Consider the following 13,831-nt stretch of genomic DNA (forward strand, 5'->3'; position numbering starts at 1 on the left):
TCCGATCAGGGGAGTCTTTAGGAATATGGTGCAGCCATTTGACCTAGATCCAGCGCATCCGCCTTTACCACTGCCACTAGGCTACAATGGTTGGAGCCCGAATGGATACCCTTATTATCCGTACCCAGGATACGTACTTAATCGATCGAAAGATTTTAAGGATGGCGGCACGACAATCAAAATTTTGACCTTTTCTCGGGTGAAAGAAGGGAAGAAGGCATTGCAGTTCCTACAACAATTCGACAACATATATGCTTTGGGGAACTATACTAAAGAATCCAAGATATGTTGAGCAACGGGATTTCTTAAAGATAATGCTATGCAGTGGTGGAGTTCAATCGCGACACAACGGCATGCTCCAGATCTTGCATGCAATTATATGACTTCTCTCTTTGAAGTTCAGATCTTGTTAGAATGGGGCAACTTGAAAATGCTTGCCAGTGAGACTAATAACCAATGGTTTCTACCTCCCGGTGTCCTTCTTTAAGTTCATTAACTTGGAGGATTAGTGCGAGCGATACACCATTGAACTGCCATCACCATTGCAGGTTGTCTGTCCAAGCAAGTCTCAACCATGCAAGAGCTTATGGACCATGCTGTGGTCGACTACAAACCGATGAAAGGAAAGCTAGAGTTTACCACAAAAGCAACTCCGGTCACTAACCAGGACTCTCGTCAACAACAAACAAATTCTCGGGAGTCAAATCCAACCTCGGGGTCATCTGACCCAACTTCAACGAGAAACCCTTTTACAAGAAGGCCGATGCTTCGAATGTTTTCAAACAGGACATTCATTCACTACATGTTCCCAGCGAGCCTCGACATCTTCAAAGCAACCTTTTGCTCCTACGATAGAAAGATCCCCGGGGCCACCTACGTCTAAGAGAGCTCGACCTGGTGTTGAACTAGTACCTGACATTTATGGCATAAATTTGGAAAGTTCAAATGAATTGTGCAGAGCATATGGCTTGAAAGCCCTGATGTTCTTTGACCCAAGGAGCTACAGAGAACATCCATCCAGAATTCCTGAAGCAGATGCACTTGATTATGAACTTGAAGCCAAGCTAGCAGGGGGCAAACTCAGAAAGTGGTACCGCTAATTGGTGCTCTTCCAGTGACTATCCAAGGCTATCATGGAAAAGGCGATTTCCACATTATGAAGTTGGGCAATTGTGACGTTCTCTTGGGCATGCCTTGGCATGACAAGAATGATGTGACCCTTCCGATCCGGAACCTTACCATTACACTGATACAGAAGGACAAGCCAATCGACCTCAAAGTTTGGCTATCCAAAGAAAAAGTTGAATGAATTATCTAGTTGATTTAGATACTTTTGAACTCTGGTGAGAAAGTACCTTTGAATTTGTTTGAAATGGATGGTATTTGTTTTAAACTCGTCTTGGTGCCGAGTTGAATTTTTTGACTCTCGTTTTAATATTGGTTTCAATGCTTGATGATTTACTTCCGAGTGTAGTGGTGAAAAATGTTGTTTTGGTATTGCCTGAACCTTAGAACGACACAGACGAGATGTCTAGAGAGCGTTTCCTTGTATGCTTGAAAACCTTGGAACGACGCAGATGGGATGGCTTTAGGAGCGTCTCGTTGTATGCTGGAAAACCTCCGAATGACGCAGACCGTATGTTTGGGGAGTGTTTGGTTGTATGGTGATGAGTAGTCGTTGAGTAGCTTCATACCTCAGACCGTCTGTCTCGGGGCAGTGCTTAGCTGTACTGTTCGTTGTGGCTTGTAACATGTATATGTGAGCATTTGTGTTGCATTATTGTGATGTGCCAACCTCTAAAAATACTCCTAATTGGGTGTGATTGCGTGGGTATGTAATTTTAGTGCATTGAGACACTCGTTAGAGATCAACGCGGTTTGGCTGTGATGGCTAATCCTGCTATGCCAGAAAATCAAGAGCTCCGATATGGAATGAGAATATATACTCCTTATTGGAGGAGATTTTTTGGGAAGTCAACGATTGAGGATATCAAGAGCTCCAATTTGGAATGAGAAATCTGATTGTCCCTCGGAACGACCCTTGGAAATTTTTGAGCTAACTTGAGTTGTTTTGCAGATATATTGTCAGGTGCAGCGAAAGTGTTAAGGATTTAGCTCGGATCTAGTACTCCACACAAACACAAGGGACACTTACTTTACTAGAAAGAATTGAACTGAATGAAAGAGAGAGAGAGAGAGAGAGAGAGAGAGAGAGAGAGAGAGAGAGAGAGAGAGAGAGAGAGACGACACCGAATGTCCAGTCTCAAACCCTCGAGGGCCCCCTTGCTGTGATGCCAGGGCAATTACTTTCTTTATTCTTGCACAAATGCTTATACAATGACTAAATGCTGAGATGCTGATGCTAATGGGTACTAATGCTATTGACGTTGGGTACTACTGAGACACAGAAGGGTATTGTGGGTACTGGGGTACTGCGGGGCAGTGATGGGTTCTGTGTCAACGACGATAACGACGACGAGGAGGTACTGGTGGTTACTGAGGGGTACTGATGGGTTTTATGTCGACGACGACGAGGTATTGATGGGTTCTGTGTCGACGACGACGACAAGGTATTGTTGGGGCCTCCATAGAGTTGTGGATTGGAAAAGACTGTTGCAGTTGCAATCAACAAATGGTTCCTTTCTCTTTTCACCTGCATCCACAACATGTGCATTGCTATATACGGGCGACAAGAAATGTCTCAATTACTTACACTCAATTTTGGAGAAATTTAATGATGCAGGTATGCAATGGGATTTACATGTTTCTATGTCAACGACCGTGATAAAGCTATGGCTGAATGCCGGAAACTGCTAGCGATGTTGATGGCTCAAATGTGCAACCATGACGAGGCTAAGGGCTGAATGCTATCGCCGAGGACGACGACGGGCAGAAATGTGCTGGCTGTTCTGGCTGAAAACGCTGATGCTAAAGGTTGAAAATGCTGGCTGTTCTGGCCCTGCAAATGCTGAGGCTACAGGCCCTTCTTCTTCTGCTGCCTCTTCTGCTTCTCCTAGTGCCCAAAGGGCCCCTTATATAGGTGGAAAGGGCTGGGTCGAGCAGTCCCAAATCAGCCCTCATGATTGGGAATGCCAACGGTCACTTATTAATAATTAAGGTGGTTCACGCGGTAAATTGCCTACATGCTGAAATGTGGTACTCTGCAACAGAGGGTATACAACTATGACCGGCTTGGACATGCACGTCCTGCTAGAGGCTCACAAAGTGCCAGGCTAGGTCCTAAGCTAAGACTCATGCTAGACTGTAGCAGAAGCACGTCCACGTACTGCAAGTGATGTGCGCACGTGACATCCCTCCCTATTAAAGGTGAGGCACAACTGCCGAACTTCTATCTATGGATTCTTTCTGGACTTCTGATGCTGACTGCTTTTGATGCTTGTGGATGCAGAAGCCGATGAAAACTCCTCCAAACTTGTGGATACTATGGATGTAGAGAGTGTTGCGATGTAACCACCGACCATACTAGTTACTAGGTAGCCTTACTACTGTTGCAAAATACGAGCCTTGGTGCAGACTCTGTCTTGCAAGCAAGTACTACCACTTAAATAGTCCTCTCGTGAATACATTGCGGGTGAACTTGAAAGATAAGGTTGCTCGGAGGTATTTCCAATGGGCGCTTGTCGACGGAAGTGGATGCACGCTACATGCGAATGCAAATGCAGAAAAGGGTTAGGGATACTTTCTCCAACTCCTTCCATATCCGCATACGAGGCAAGTAGATCTTGGTACTCAAGATCTTGATTTTTGTGTATCTGATGGCAAGCTTCCTTCAAAGACATGGCGATGAAGACAAGAGCTAATAAGTTCGGGATCGGGACTCGAAGATTCTTTGAGGGAAAAAAAACTGAGAGAGGTTCTTTGGGTTCTTGGTTCTTCCCTTGAGTCCGTGAAGCCAAAGCATGAACAGAGCTCTGATACCAATGTCAAGTGCAACGGAAGTGTTAAAGGTTTTAGCTCAGATCTAGTACTCCGCACAAACACAAGGGACACTTACTTTACTAGAAAGAAGTGAAGTGAATGAAAGAGAGAGAGAGAGAGAGAGAGAGAGAGAGAGAGAGAGAGAGAAAAGAGACGACACCGAATGTCGGGTCCCAAACCCTCGAGGGCCCCCTTGCTCTGGTGCCAATAGCAGTAGCAGTCGCAGTTGCGTGCATTTCGGGTCTATCCAATTGGCATGTCTATTCTATGCCGGACCACCCTTGGTCAATTGTATGAGCAGATTGTTATCAGCATGGAGAGCCTTTCCTAGATCTCTCTCTCTCACACACATTCTCAGATGTCCTGTCTGTTTCTACCTCAGTGATCTTTCTTCTCCATAGGTGTGCCTTGTTCATGTGTTTGGCATTGCACGTGTTCTAGATAGGAGTCGAGGTGCCCACCGGATCACGAACCAGTTATTGTCTTCATTGCATCTTCCGCTGCCACCTTTGACATGGTATCAAAGCCCCATGGTGATACGACCACCTTGATGCTCGGTTTTGGCTCATCCGGTGCGGTTTTGGACATAACAAAGAGAAGAAGCTTGCTGTTTTTTCCTGGTTTTCTCCAAGTTTGGGTATATGGAGGCCTTGGATCCTCGTCTATGACTTCCCCGTCTTTACCCTTGTTTACTCTGATCTATCTTCACCGAGGGAAACCCGATGGAGGTCTCAGGAAGTGTGGCAATATTGGATTGCTTTGGTTTTCCTAGATGGAGTCATGTTGTTGTGCCTTCCTACAAGGGGAGCAAGTATGCGATTGTTGGATCTAGAGGGGGAGCTATTCATTTCCAGCTTCTTCTTCAGAGACAAGTGTGTGGATAGCAATAGGATCTTCTTCATCACTTTTGGAGCAAGTTTCTATGGATGTGTTTTTTGTTGGGGTCAGCCCAACTTGGGCGGTCACTTGGGTGTGAACTCTTCTAAATGCCTTTATAAGGCTCATCAAAATCTAATGCAAACTCTCTTTACATTTGTACACAAGCGTCTCTCTCTCTCTCTCTCTCTCTCTCTCTCTCTCTCTCTCTCTCTACACAACTATGTCGGTTCGAGAAGCAGTGCGCTTCTGCTTTGGAGCTCAACAATTGGTATCAGAGCGTCGGTCATCCTCATCACGTGTGCACAAGCTTTGGTTTGTTTGCTGAAGTCTCGTGTGGACATATATCTTGATTTCATATCAGATTTTGGTGCAAGGCTTAGGCTGATTGCAGACAAAGCCGTTTTAATGGCCAAGGCCAACGAGAGTGAGCAAGCAGCAGTTTTAACGAACAGCAAGCAAATTGAGAGTTTGGATGATCCAGTTGGTCCAGTGAAGGAGATTCTCGGACTGTGTCCTCAAGAGGAAATCATGTCCACCTACAAAATTCCAAGCTTTCAATCACCAGATAAATTCTTGCAGCAAGTGGCTCAAGTTCGAGGAATACTGAAGAAAGGAGTCGTCGTCGACGTTGTTGCTGCTGCAAAATTGATTCTCAATTGTAACAGAGCATATATCAATGGCGGGTGTGCGGGCGATGCTTGTGGGCATAGCGCTAGCGTGTGTGTGTACCATTAGAGGTGCGTAGGAAACGTAGCAGTTGAGGCCGGTGGGGCTTGGACCAGTAGCATTCGGATCTTGCTTCAAGGCCCACAAGGGGCTCAGGATGGTGCAACGCTAGCCATAGGTGGAGGTGGGCGACGGTCGACCTCTCTCTGGAGGAGCCACAAGCACGCGTCAACTTGTAGTTTACGATGAAGGGTGGGAGTGGCTAATAAGTTCGGGGTCGAGACACGAAGATTAAACCTACTTGTGCTGAAAAAAAAAGATCGGATCCTCCGTAGAAGAAGAATCTTTATGAGCTCTGATACCACTGTAACAAACTTGGGCACCTCAAGTCAAGAATCTACCACAACACACGTGAGAGAAACTGAAAATAACTTAGCACAATTGAGAGATGACAAGGCCCAACCTAGTTCCGTGCCCATAGAGATTGGCCCCAAAGTCTAGCGCCCCTTTTTATATTTATTTTTATATTAATAATTGGCAAAGTACAATGTCCGAGGTTCCTCTCTTTGCTCAATGCTCCCAAGCCAATCTGAGAGAGAATGAGGCCCTGGAAATTCTTATAAAGGCTCTTGGACTTCCAAAAGGAGTTACATGAAAAGCTTCAGGTTCTCAAGAAGCATCTGGTCCTCAAAAGCTGCCAACACTACCCTTTGTAAAATGCGCCGCAAATCGCAAGATTCCGTACGTTGTGCCGTATCAGCATGTTTCCGTGAATTCCGAAAATCCGTATAGTGCTGCCACGTCAGCAGTTCTTCGCGATATAGGCTCTTTCTTTATTTGTAAGGGTTGGTGTCTCCTAGGCCCCATCGGATGGGACCCCATAAGTTGGAACAACTTATAATATTGGGTCCGAACAGACATGCCACGTCATTACTTTGTGACACTAAACATACGATTCGTGCATGAACTATGCGCTAAGTGATGGATTTTAACTTGAATAACATCAGAGTTATCATAGATCTCGTGGATTTGAACCGAAAGGCGTCCTTGCGGATCCTTAGTCTTCTTCTTGGGGCAGCAGTCTTTAATTTGGTGGCCCGTCACACCACAGCCAAAACAAGCTCCCTTTGTCATTGTATCAACAATGACAACATTCCTAGCTTTCTTCTCTTGAGCACCACGTGAGGTGGTGTCAAGAAGGTCTCGATGGTGATTTTGACTTTTGCTAGAATCGGGGCCGCTTTCTCGAAGTGCCCTCATGGGATTGGTGATCAAAACTCCTTTTCTTCTCATAATTAGCTCCATTTATCAAATGAAACGTTCCGGCCTTTGCCAAAGCATCCTCGACATTATTCGGGGCTTTATCCTTAATCAAGGCCCAACGATAATCTTCATGCACACCCAACAGATACATATGCACAGCATGTGTAAAGTCCACCTTGCAAAAGGTAAGTGCCTCCTTGAAATCCATAATATACTTGTCAAAGAATAGAGTTTTCATCGAAAGACTCTGTAGCTTAGTATAGGCTTTCAGACAAAGTAGCTATAATATACGTATTTTATTTTGAATACGGGACTTTGTAATGGGACGGGCACCACGTGCCAATGGAAAAAAACAGACTGAACAACTTTAAGCACTTCAAATAACTTCTGAACTGAAAGAGATGCACGACACACGAGACTAGCAGTGACAAAGTTCCACCCCGCGAGAGCACTGACACCAAAACCCTAGCACCCCTTTCGGTATTTCTTTGTATTGCTTCAACTAAGTACAAAAGCCAGTACTCTGTTCTCTACACTCCCACGTGGAAATGTGACAGAGACTAAGCCCATAGCACATATTTAAAGGCCCTTGGCTATGAAAAGCCATTACATGAAAAGCCTCAAGTTCTAAAAGCATATGGTCCGATGCTAAGAGCTACTAGCGCGCTTCACGTGAATCCGTACAGTTGCCACCTCATCAACGTAAAATGTGGAATTCAATATGCTTGCCACATCAGTAGCCTGCAGCGCAATTCGCAGGCGTCCGTACAACTACCACGTCATCATCTTTTACGCTAGTCCTTTGTGAGTGTGCTCTTGCTTTATTTTGATATCCTTTATGTCACTTGGGCCCCATCGGACCGGGTCCCATAAGTTGGTGGGAACTCTTTTGCTGCTTCTGCTTCTTCCATTGCTTCTTATTAGGGTTTAGGCCCCTAGGCCAATATCTGCAAGTCGGCTGAGGTCTTCAATGGCTTGATATGTCAGCAGATTATGACATCCCCCTTTCTTGAAAGAAGAGTAATCGTCCACGATAACCGTATGTCACGTGCGCACTTTACTTGCGCTACGTGGACATGCTTTTGCTACAGTCTAGCATGAGTCTTAGCTTAGGACCTAGCCAGGCACTTTGTGAGCCTCTATCAAGGCGTGCATGTCCAGGCCAATCATAGTTGCATACCCTCTTGCACACTGCCATATCTCACATGTGGCAATTTACCGTGTGAACCACCTCTTAGCATTTCAATTATTAATAAGTGACCCTTGGCATTCCCAATCGTGAGGGCTGATTTGGGACTGCTCGACCCAGCCCTTTCCACCTACATAAGGGGCCCTTTGGGCGCTAGGAGAAGCAGAAGAGGCAGCAAAAGAAGAAGAAGGGCCTGCAGCCTCAGCGTTTGCAGGGCCGTTTTCAGCCTCTCCTCCACTAGCGTTTTCAGCCTTTAGCATCAGCGTTTTCAGCCAGAACAACCAGCAGATTTCAGCCCGTCGTCGTCCCCGGCGGCGATAGCATTCAGCCCTTAGCCTCGTCATGGTTGCAAATTTGAGCCATCGACATCGCTAGCAGTTTCCGGCATTCAGCCATAGCTTCGTTATCGTCGTCGTCGACATAGAACCCAGCAATACCTTGTCGTCGTCGTCGACACAGAACCCATCAATACCTCGTCGTCGTCATCATAGAACATATCAATACCTCATCGTCGTCGTTCTCAGTACCCACCAGTACCTTGTCGTCATCATTATCGTTTTCGACACAAAACCCATCAGTACTTCGCACTACTTGCAGTAGCCCTTCAGTATCTCAGTAGTACCCAGCATCAGTAGCATCAATACCCATTAGCATCAGCATCTCAGCATTTAGTCATTGTATGAGCATTACTGGATGGAGAGAGAGAGAGAGAGAGAGAGAGAGAGAGAGAGAGAGAGAGAGAGAGAGAGAGAGAGAGAGAGAGAGAGAATTGGATCTCTGCTCCCCTAGGCCGACACACAAGGACGGTGCTATGCCTCTGACCGCAATGCCCATTCAATGGGATGGCCTAAAGGGAAGAAATGAAGGGGGAATCTACTGCCCATTGCCCCTATGGAAGGAGAGCTTGCAAGTACTCCATGAGTGCCCAACAAAAACGCCAGCAGGTTGCCTGGGAGAAATGCTAGGGGAGGGGCTATAGAAAAAGCAGATCCACCCCCCTACTGGCTGCCAGAAATGCTACCAAAGGACCCCAATCTTGGGTGCCTGCAAGCTAAGAACACACACTGAAGTGGACCCCGAGTGGCCCTTATAAAGGCCCATATCCATGCTGCCCGACCCAGCTGTCCCAGCCCCCACGACCATGCAATAAATCCCATAAATATAAAAAATACCATAGAGGAGCAGGATGCTCTAGAGGGCGTTGAAATCCAAGGGGTGGGAAGTACCCTATGGCAAAAGGAGCCGGTATGGCTATGGAACCGAGCCAAAACCTGAGCTAAACATGGCTAAACACAACCCGACATGATAAACCTACTTCACATTGGCCGGGCACAACCACAATACTGCCCTCACTCCCTAACACTTATCCCTGGGAGAAACTCGGACCGATTGGACGAATCCATAGAGATGCCTGAACTCTTACAGTACAAGCACTACAGTTGAGGACAAATGTTCAGAAGCCAAAGGGATGTTGCTAAATGTACTATTTTTCTTTTTTTTTGGAGTAATTTCTATTTACTGAAATTAAGATTTTTAAAGTGTGTACACTTGAATTGTAAAAGTTAGAAATTGTAGATCTACTGAATCTAATAAAAGCCATCAGGAACAGATGACTCTGATGTGTCATATGATAGGTGACATTAAGCATCGTAAAGGAGTTGTTCTGTGAGTTCAGCGGAAGAGACCGGGAAGTGGGTATTCTCAATGCGTCACATGATGGGTGATGGGAGCATCGGATAGGGAATATTCCATTGGTCTAGGAGGAAAACCGAAGTGGATAAAGGATTACGTGTAAAGACGTTGGCACAAGAATAAAGATGGGTTCTGAGAAGCTTTTCCCAAAAAGTAGGTCATTTTTAAGTGCTTTCCCGCGAGGAAATCTATGACTGCATTGCATCTGTGTATGTGGTTACATCCAAGGTGCAGTGTACATTAGTCTTCAGCTCACAAGTCCTTGTTTGAGTTTTTGAATAGGTTCACATTATTTTTAAAGGATGAATGGCTGCCCACTTAATAAGTGGGCAGTCAATCATTAAAAAAAAGCAAGTCAAGAAGGGAACGTCGCAAATCTGCTAAAAACAGCTGAAGCAGTAGCGATCTCTCTCTCTTCTCCCTAAAATCTGCCGCCAGCCATCTTCTCTCACTACCCCTATTTTGGACGCCAGGGGAAAAGCACCAGCCACTCCATATTCTTGTAGGGCCTCCAAAGCCTACTATAAAAGAATTGCCAGTCCCGCAAGAATTGTCAGTGCTACTTGAAGGAGACTCCGCTGTCGAGAAGATGCAAGCGATCACGAGAATTTGGAGTACGGAGGTCGCTTTTCCGTACTTGGAGCGACAGGTAAAGCTTGTGAATACGCTCCACAAGGAGTTGCTTTCGTATTTGTGCTTTTTGTAGGTACTCCATCGTGGAGGAGCGAAGAGGCTTCGGCCTACGTTGGAGAATTCCGGGAACAGAATCCGGAACGATCTGTGAGCTTTTTGCTTCGAGTAAAGACAGGAAAAGAGCTGAGAGATTGCCGCTCAGATTTCCCTAACGGGTAGGAAATGACCATCAGGATTAAGATTTAAACGAAGGGGTTTCTTTGGTTCTTGTGCTTGTAAAAAGATTCTCCTTGAATAAAAATCATCTTTAACGGGGGGGGGGGGGGGGGGGGGGGTGGAACCAACCCATCTTCTGGTCCCCAATACTGTGTCGATCTTCTCCCTCCTCTCTTTTGGTCAATATTCTATTTATTTTCAGCTTATTGATTATTGGTGTGCGCTCCCGATTGTAACACTGGGTCTGACAAAGAGATTGGCTTCGACCACCTTTTTAGGTGGAGAGTCTGTGATTGGCCATTCGAACGCAATGATCAATTGCATCTATGACATCGATTCAAAAACCCTAGCCTTAAAACCCATCACACTTGCCATTTGGCACAGCCCTTATTCCACACCCACCCATGTATGAGATCTTACACCCCCATTTTGCATAGGATGGAGCTAGTCAGCTTGATGCACTTCATGATTGTACTTCTGAGAGCATAAAGATGTGCATCCATACCACCTAGAGATAGTGCTCTGCCACTCGCCCCCCCAACCTGAGAACACCCCAACGGAAAAACAACAAAAGAAGAGGAAAGCAGAAAACAAGCAACACAACAGAAGAAAAACAATACCGAAAAGCAAAAACAATCCAAAATCAAAACAAAAGCCTTACTAACAAAAGAGCGGCAACATTTACTTGCTATGCGCAGCAGGTAGAGAAGCAGTGCAGTGCATGGTGGGGTGGCGGTGGCAGAAGATTCCTGTCCCAGCAGCGCAGTTGGATGACAGTTATTCACTTAAATGCTAGTGTGTAAACAAGGCAACACTGGCAGTAGTGGCGAGTCAGGCTGCAGGTGCAGCAAAGGAGCATCGCCAAGGAGAATGTAACCAGGACACCAGGTGCCGATGAAAAACGACTACTGGAACAAATTTTAACACTTTCAGCTCGGGAACCGAAAAGAGAACTTCACACTCTAGCCGAGACACGGAGTGGCGGAGTTCCACTCCCAGATGCAGTGGCCCCTAGCTAGGTGCCCCTTGCGGTATATGTTAATTATTGCTCTTCACATGTACAACTGTCGGGAGGAGTCACTTGTGTGAAGATAACTCCCTCTAGACCATCTCAATTTCTAAGCTGATAACATTTTCAAAGTCGGTTAGTAATCAATGATTTTTAAATCTCTCTACATTGCATTTCTCTTACAAGTTGGAACTCCTTAAGAACCTGTTTTACCTTATTGCAACACCGCTTTGTTGCAAAAATTAAGGGTGTCAGTTTCACCATTTCACCTTTTGTATGTGGGCTTCGATATTTCCCAAGAGTGAATAGTAGGGTATGAGGGCTGTTTTGGGGTTTGCCTGGCCTTGATATATAACTGTTTTGGCCACTGAATTGTCTTAGTGGGCTGGTTTGTGATTTTGATCTCTTATCCTAGGTATGTGCTGGGTGTGCGTCGGGGATTCTAGAATTTGATAGAGATTTTGAACCATGTTTGGCAAAGCACGACAACAAGCCTGGAAGCCTTTTCTAACTAACACAGCTTGAACAAATCTTGTATAAGGACTTAGGTAGTTACCTTTTACTTGTGCTTATAATCTCTGGAGAAGGTACAACGCTAAAGACTTCGCTTATTTAACTAGAACTTTAATTCTTTGCAGCATAGCCAAAGAATTTTAGCGTGTCACATTGTGCTTGTCCTTGTGCTGACAAATGCAAAACACACAAAGTATGTTTAAGGGTCTCAAATTGTTAATCATTGAGTCCGCCAGGCAATTTTTTTTGGGCTTGATTTTGACCTGTATTCTTGTATCCAGGTGGTGGCAGAGGACGTGGGTGACTTTTGTGCTATGGGAACATCGGCTTAAATCTTGATGGTGGCAATGGCGCAAGATGCAGTTGTACATGTATGCTTTATGGTTCAATTCAAAAGATAAAAGAATTTCATAGAATTTTTGGCAAAATATTTGATCAGGATTTCCAACAAGGAGTTATCCTTGTGGCGTAGTTGAACATCAGAGGTGTGTTTTTGAGTGGATGGCTGAGTTTTTTTTTTACCCGCTTTAAGCCATTAGTGACCACAGTGTTTAGATAAACGTAAAGATGTTATAATGAATTATGTGGTTTCGATGTAATTTAATGTAACATTTGAAAATGACTTTAAAGTTTAAGTACTTTATTTTAGCTATACTTTTTGAAATGCCTGTTTTGCCAAATTTGAGGTTTTTATTCCTTTAGAATTCAAGTAGTGATCTTTTGCAATCACTTTGTACTTGTTGATCTCTCTCTCTCTCTCTCTCTCTCTCTCTCTCTCTCTCTCTCTCTCTCTCTCTGTGTGTGTGTGTGTGTGTGTGTGTGTGTGTGTGTGTGTGTGGATTGTGCTTGGCAAGGAAGTATGAAGGCCTAGACGATCCCACTTAAAGGTGGCTGAGAACGATAAATGGAAAGCCTCTCAAACCTAACTATCGGAAAACCCAGGGATGAAGCCATTGCAATTTGGGGAAGATGGTACTTTGGAAGGACCCCTTGCAATTGTACATCGGTGATGGAAAGAGCATACAGACTACAAAGCCCAGCACAAAAGGATAACAAAGAGGATTGGTACTAGGTAAACATAGGTCGAGGATGCCGTTTACTCAAGAAAGTTTGTCTAGAGAGAGCTTTTCTCCATTTTACTGAAGGCTTGTAGTAAAATGGAGAAAAGCTTGAAGAACCACAGCCCTTGAATGCTTAGTCCAGCTGGGCTGAATGAAGTCGCTTTGAAATGTTAAAAGAGTTTAGGAAGGTAGGTCTCTACAATTTCAGAAAGCCAAAATACCTTTCAAAACATTCAAAATGCAAAAGTGAAGGATGGTAGTGAAGGAATGAAAGCCTCATGACATTGGAAGGTCAAGTGATTGATATTCCTAATGGCCTGAAAGAAAGTAAAAGGTGTTCTTAATTCAAAATTCACTCAAGAACAACAAAAACGATGTGTTAGTCTATGGCACCCATCACCAGTATATGTTTTGTCGATGGAGGTATATGTGTTGTTTTTGTGATAGTGTTTTCTTTTTGTGAAACAATTGTTTTTGTAACAAACACAAAATCATGTTCACTACAAACAAAGTAGTGTGCACATCGTTACAGAGTAACAAGAAGCGAAGGTCATGCATGGCCATGTGTGTAAAATGGGCATGTGTGTGTGTGTGTGTGTGTGTGAGAGAGAGAGAGAGAGAGAGAGAGAGGCTTGTGAGTTGCGAAAGGCTCACGTATAGAAAGTGATCTTGGGGAGCCAGGGCCCACAGTGCGCAAAAGAAAATCTACAAATTTGTCCAGCAAATGCTACCATGTGTATTTCCTTTTCTCTTTTCCTAGTTGATATTTTC

General features: G+C 44.8%; 1 protein-coding gene across 3 annotated transcripts in view; it reads left to right on the plus strand.

Annotated features, from left to right (window-relative positions):
- EMB1644 (Small nuclear ribonucleoprotein family protein) overlaps positions 1-12,651 on the plus strand; it is a 56,718-nt gene extending 44,067 nt beyond the window's left edge. Inside the window, exons 7-9 of one of the 3 annotated variants that reach the window (XM_086528408.1) lie at positions 10,102-10,277; positions 10,335-10,476; positions 12,281-12,651. In XM_086528408.1, coding sequence (XP_086384534.1) covers positions 10,102-10,277; positions 10,335-10,412 — 254 coding nt within the window. In that variant the 3' untranslated portion in view covers positions 10,413-10,476; positions 12,281-12,651. Of the gene's footprint in view, positions 1-10,101; positions 10,278-10,334; positions 10,477-12,124; positions 12,193-12,280 lie in introns of all 3 variants that reach the window. The other 2 variants (XM_086528410.1, XM_086528409.1) reach the window with 2 other exon arrangements.
- The last annotated feature ends 1,180 nt before the right edge of the window (positions 12,652-13,831 follow it).

This window comes from Adiantum capillus-veneris, chromosome 14 (genome assembly GCF_014529385.1).
Source record: "Adiantum capillus-veneris isolate H3 chromosome 14, ASM1452938v2, whole genome shotgun sequence".
NCBI classification, from domain to species: Eukaryota; Viridiplantae; Streptophyta; class Polypodiopsida; order Polypodiales; family Pteridaceae; genus Adiantum; species Adiantum capillus-veneris.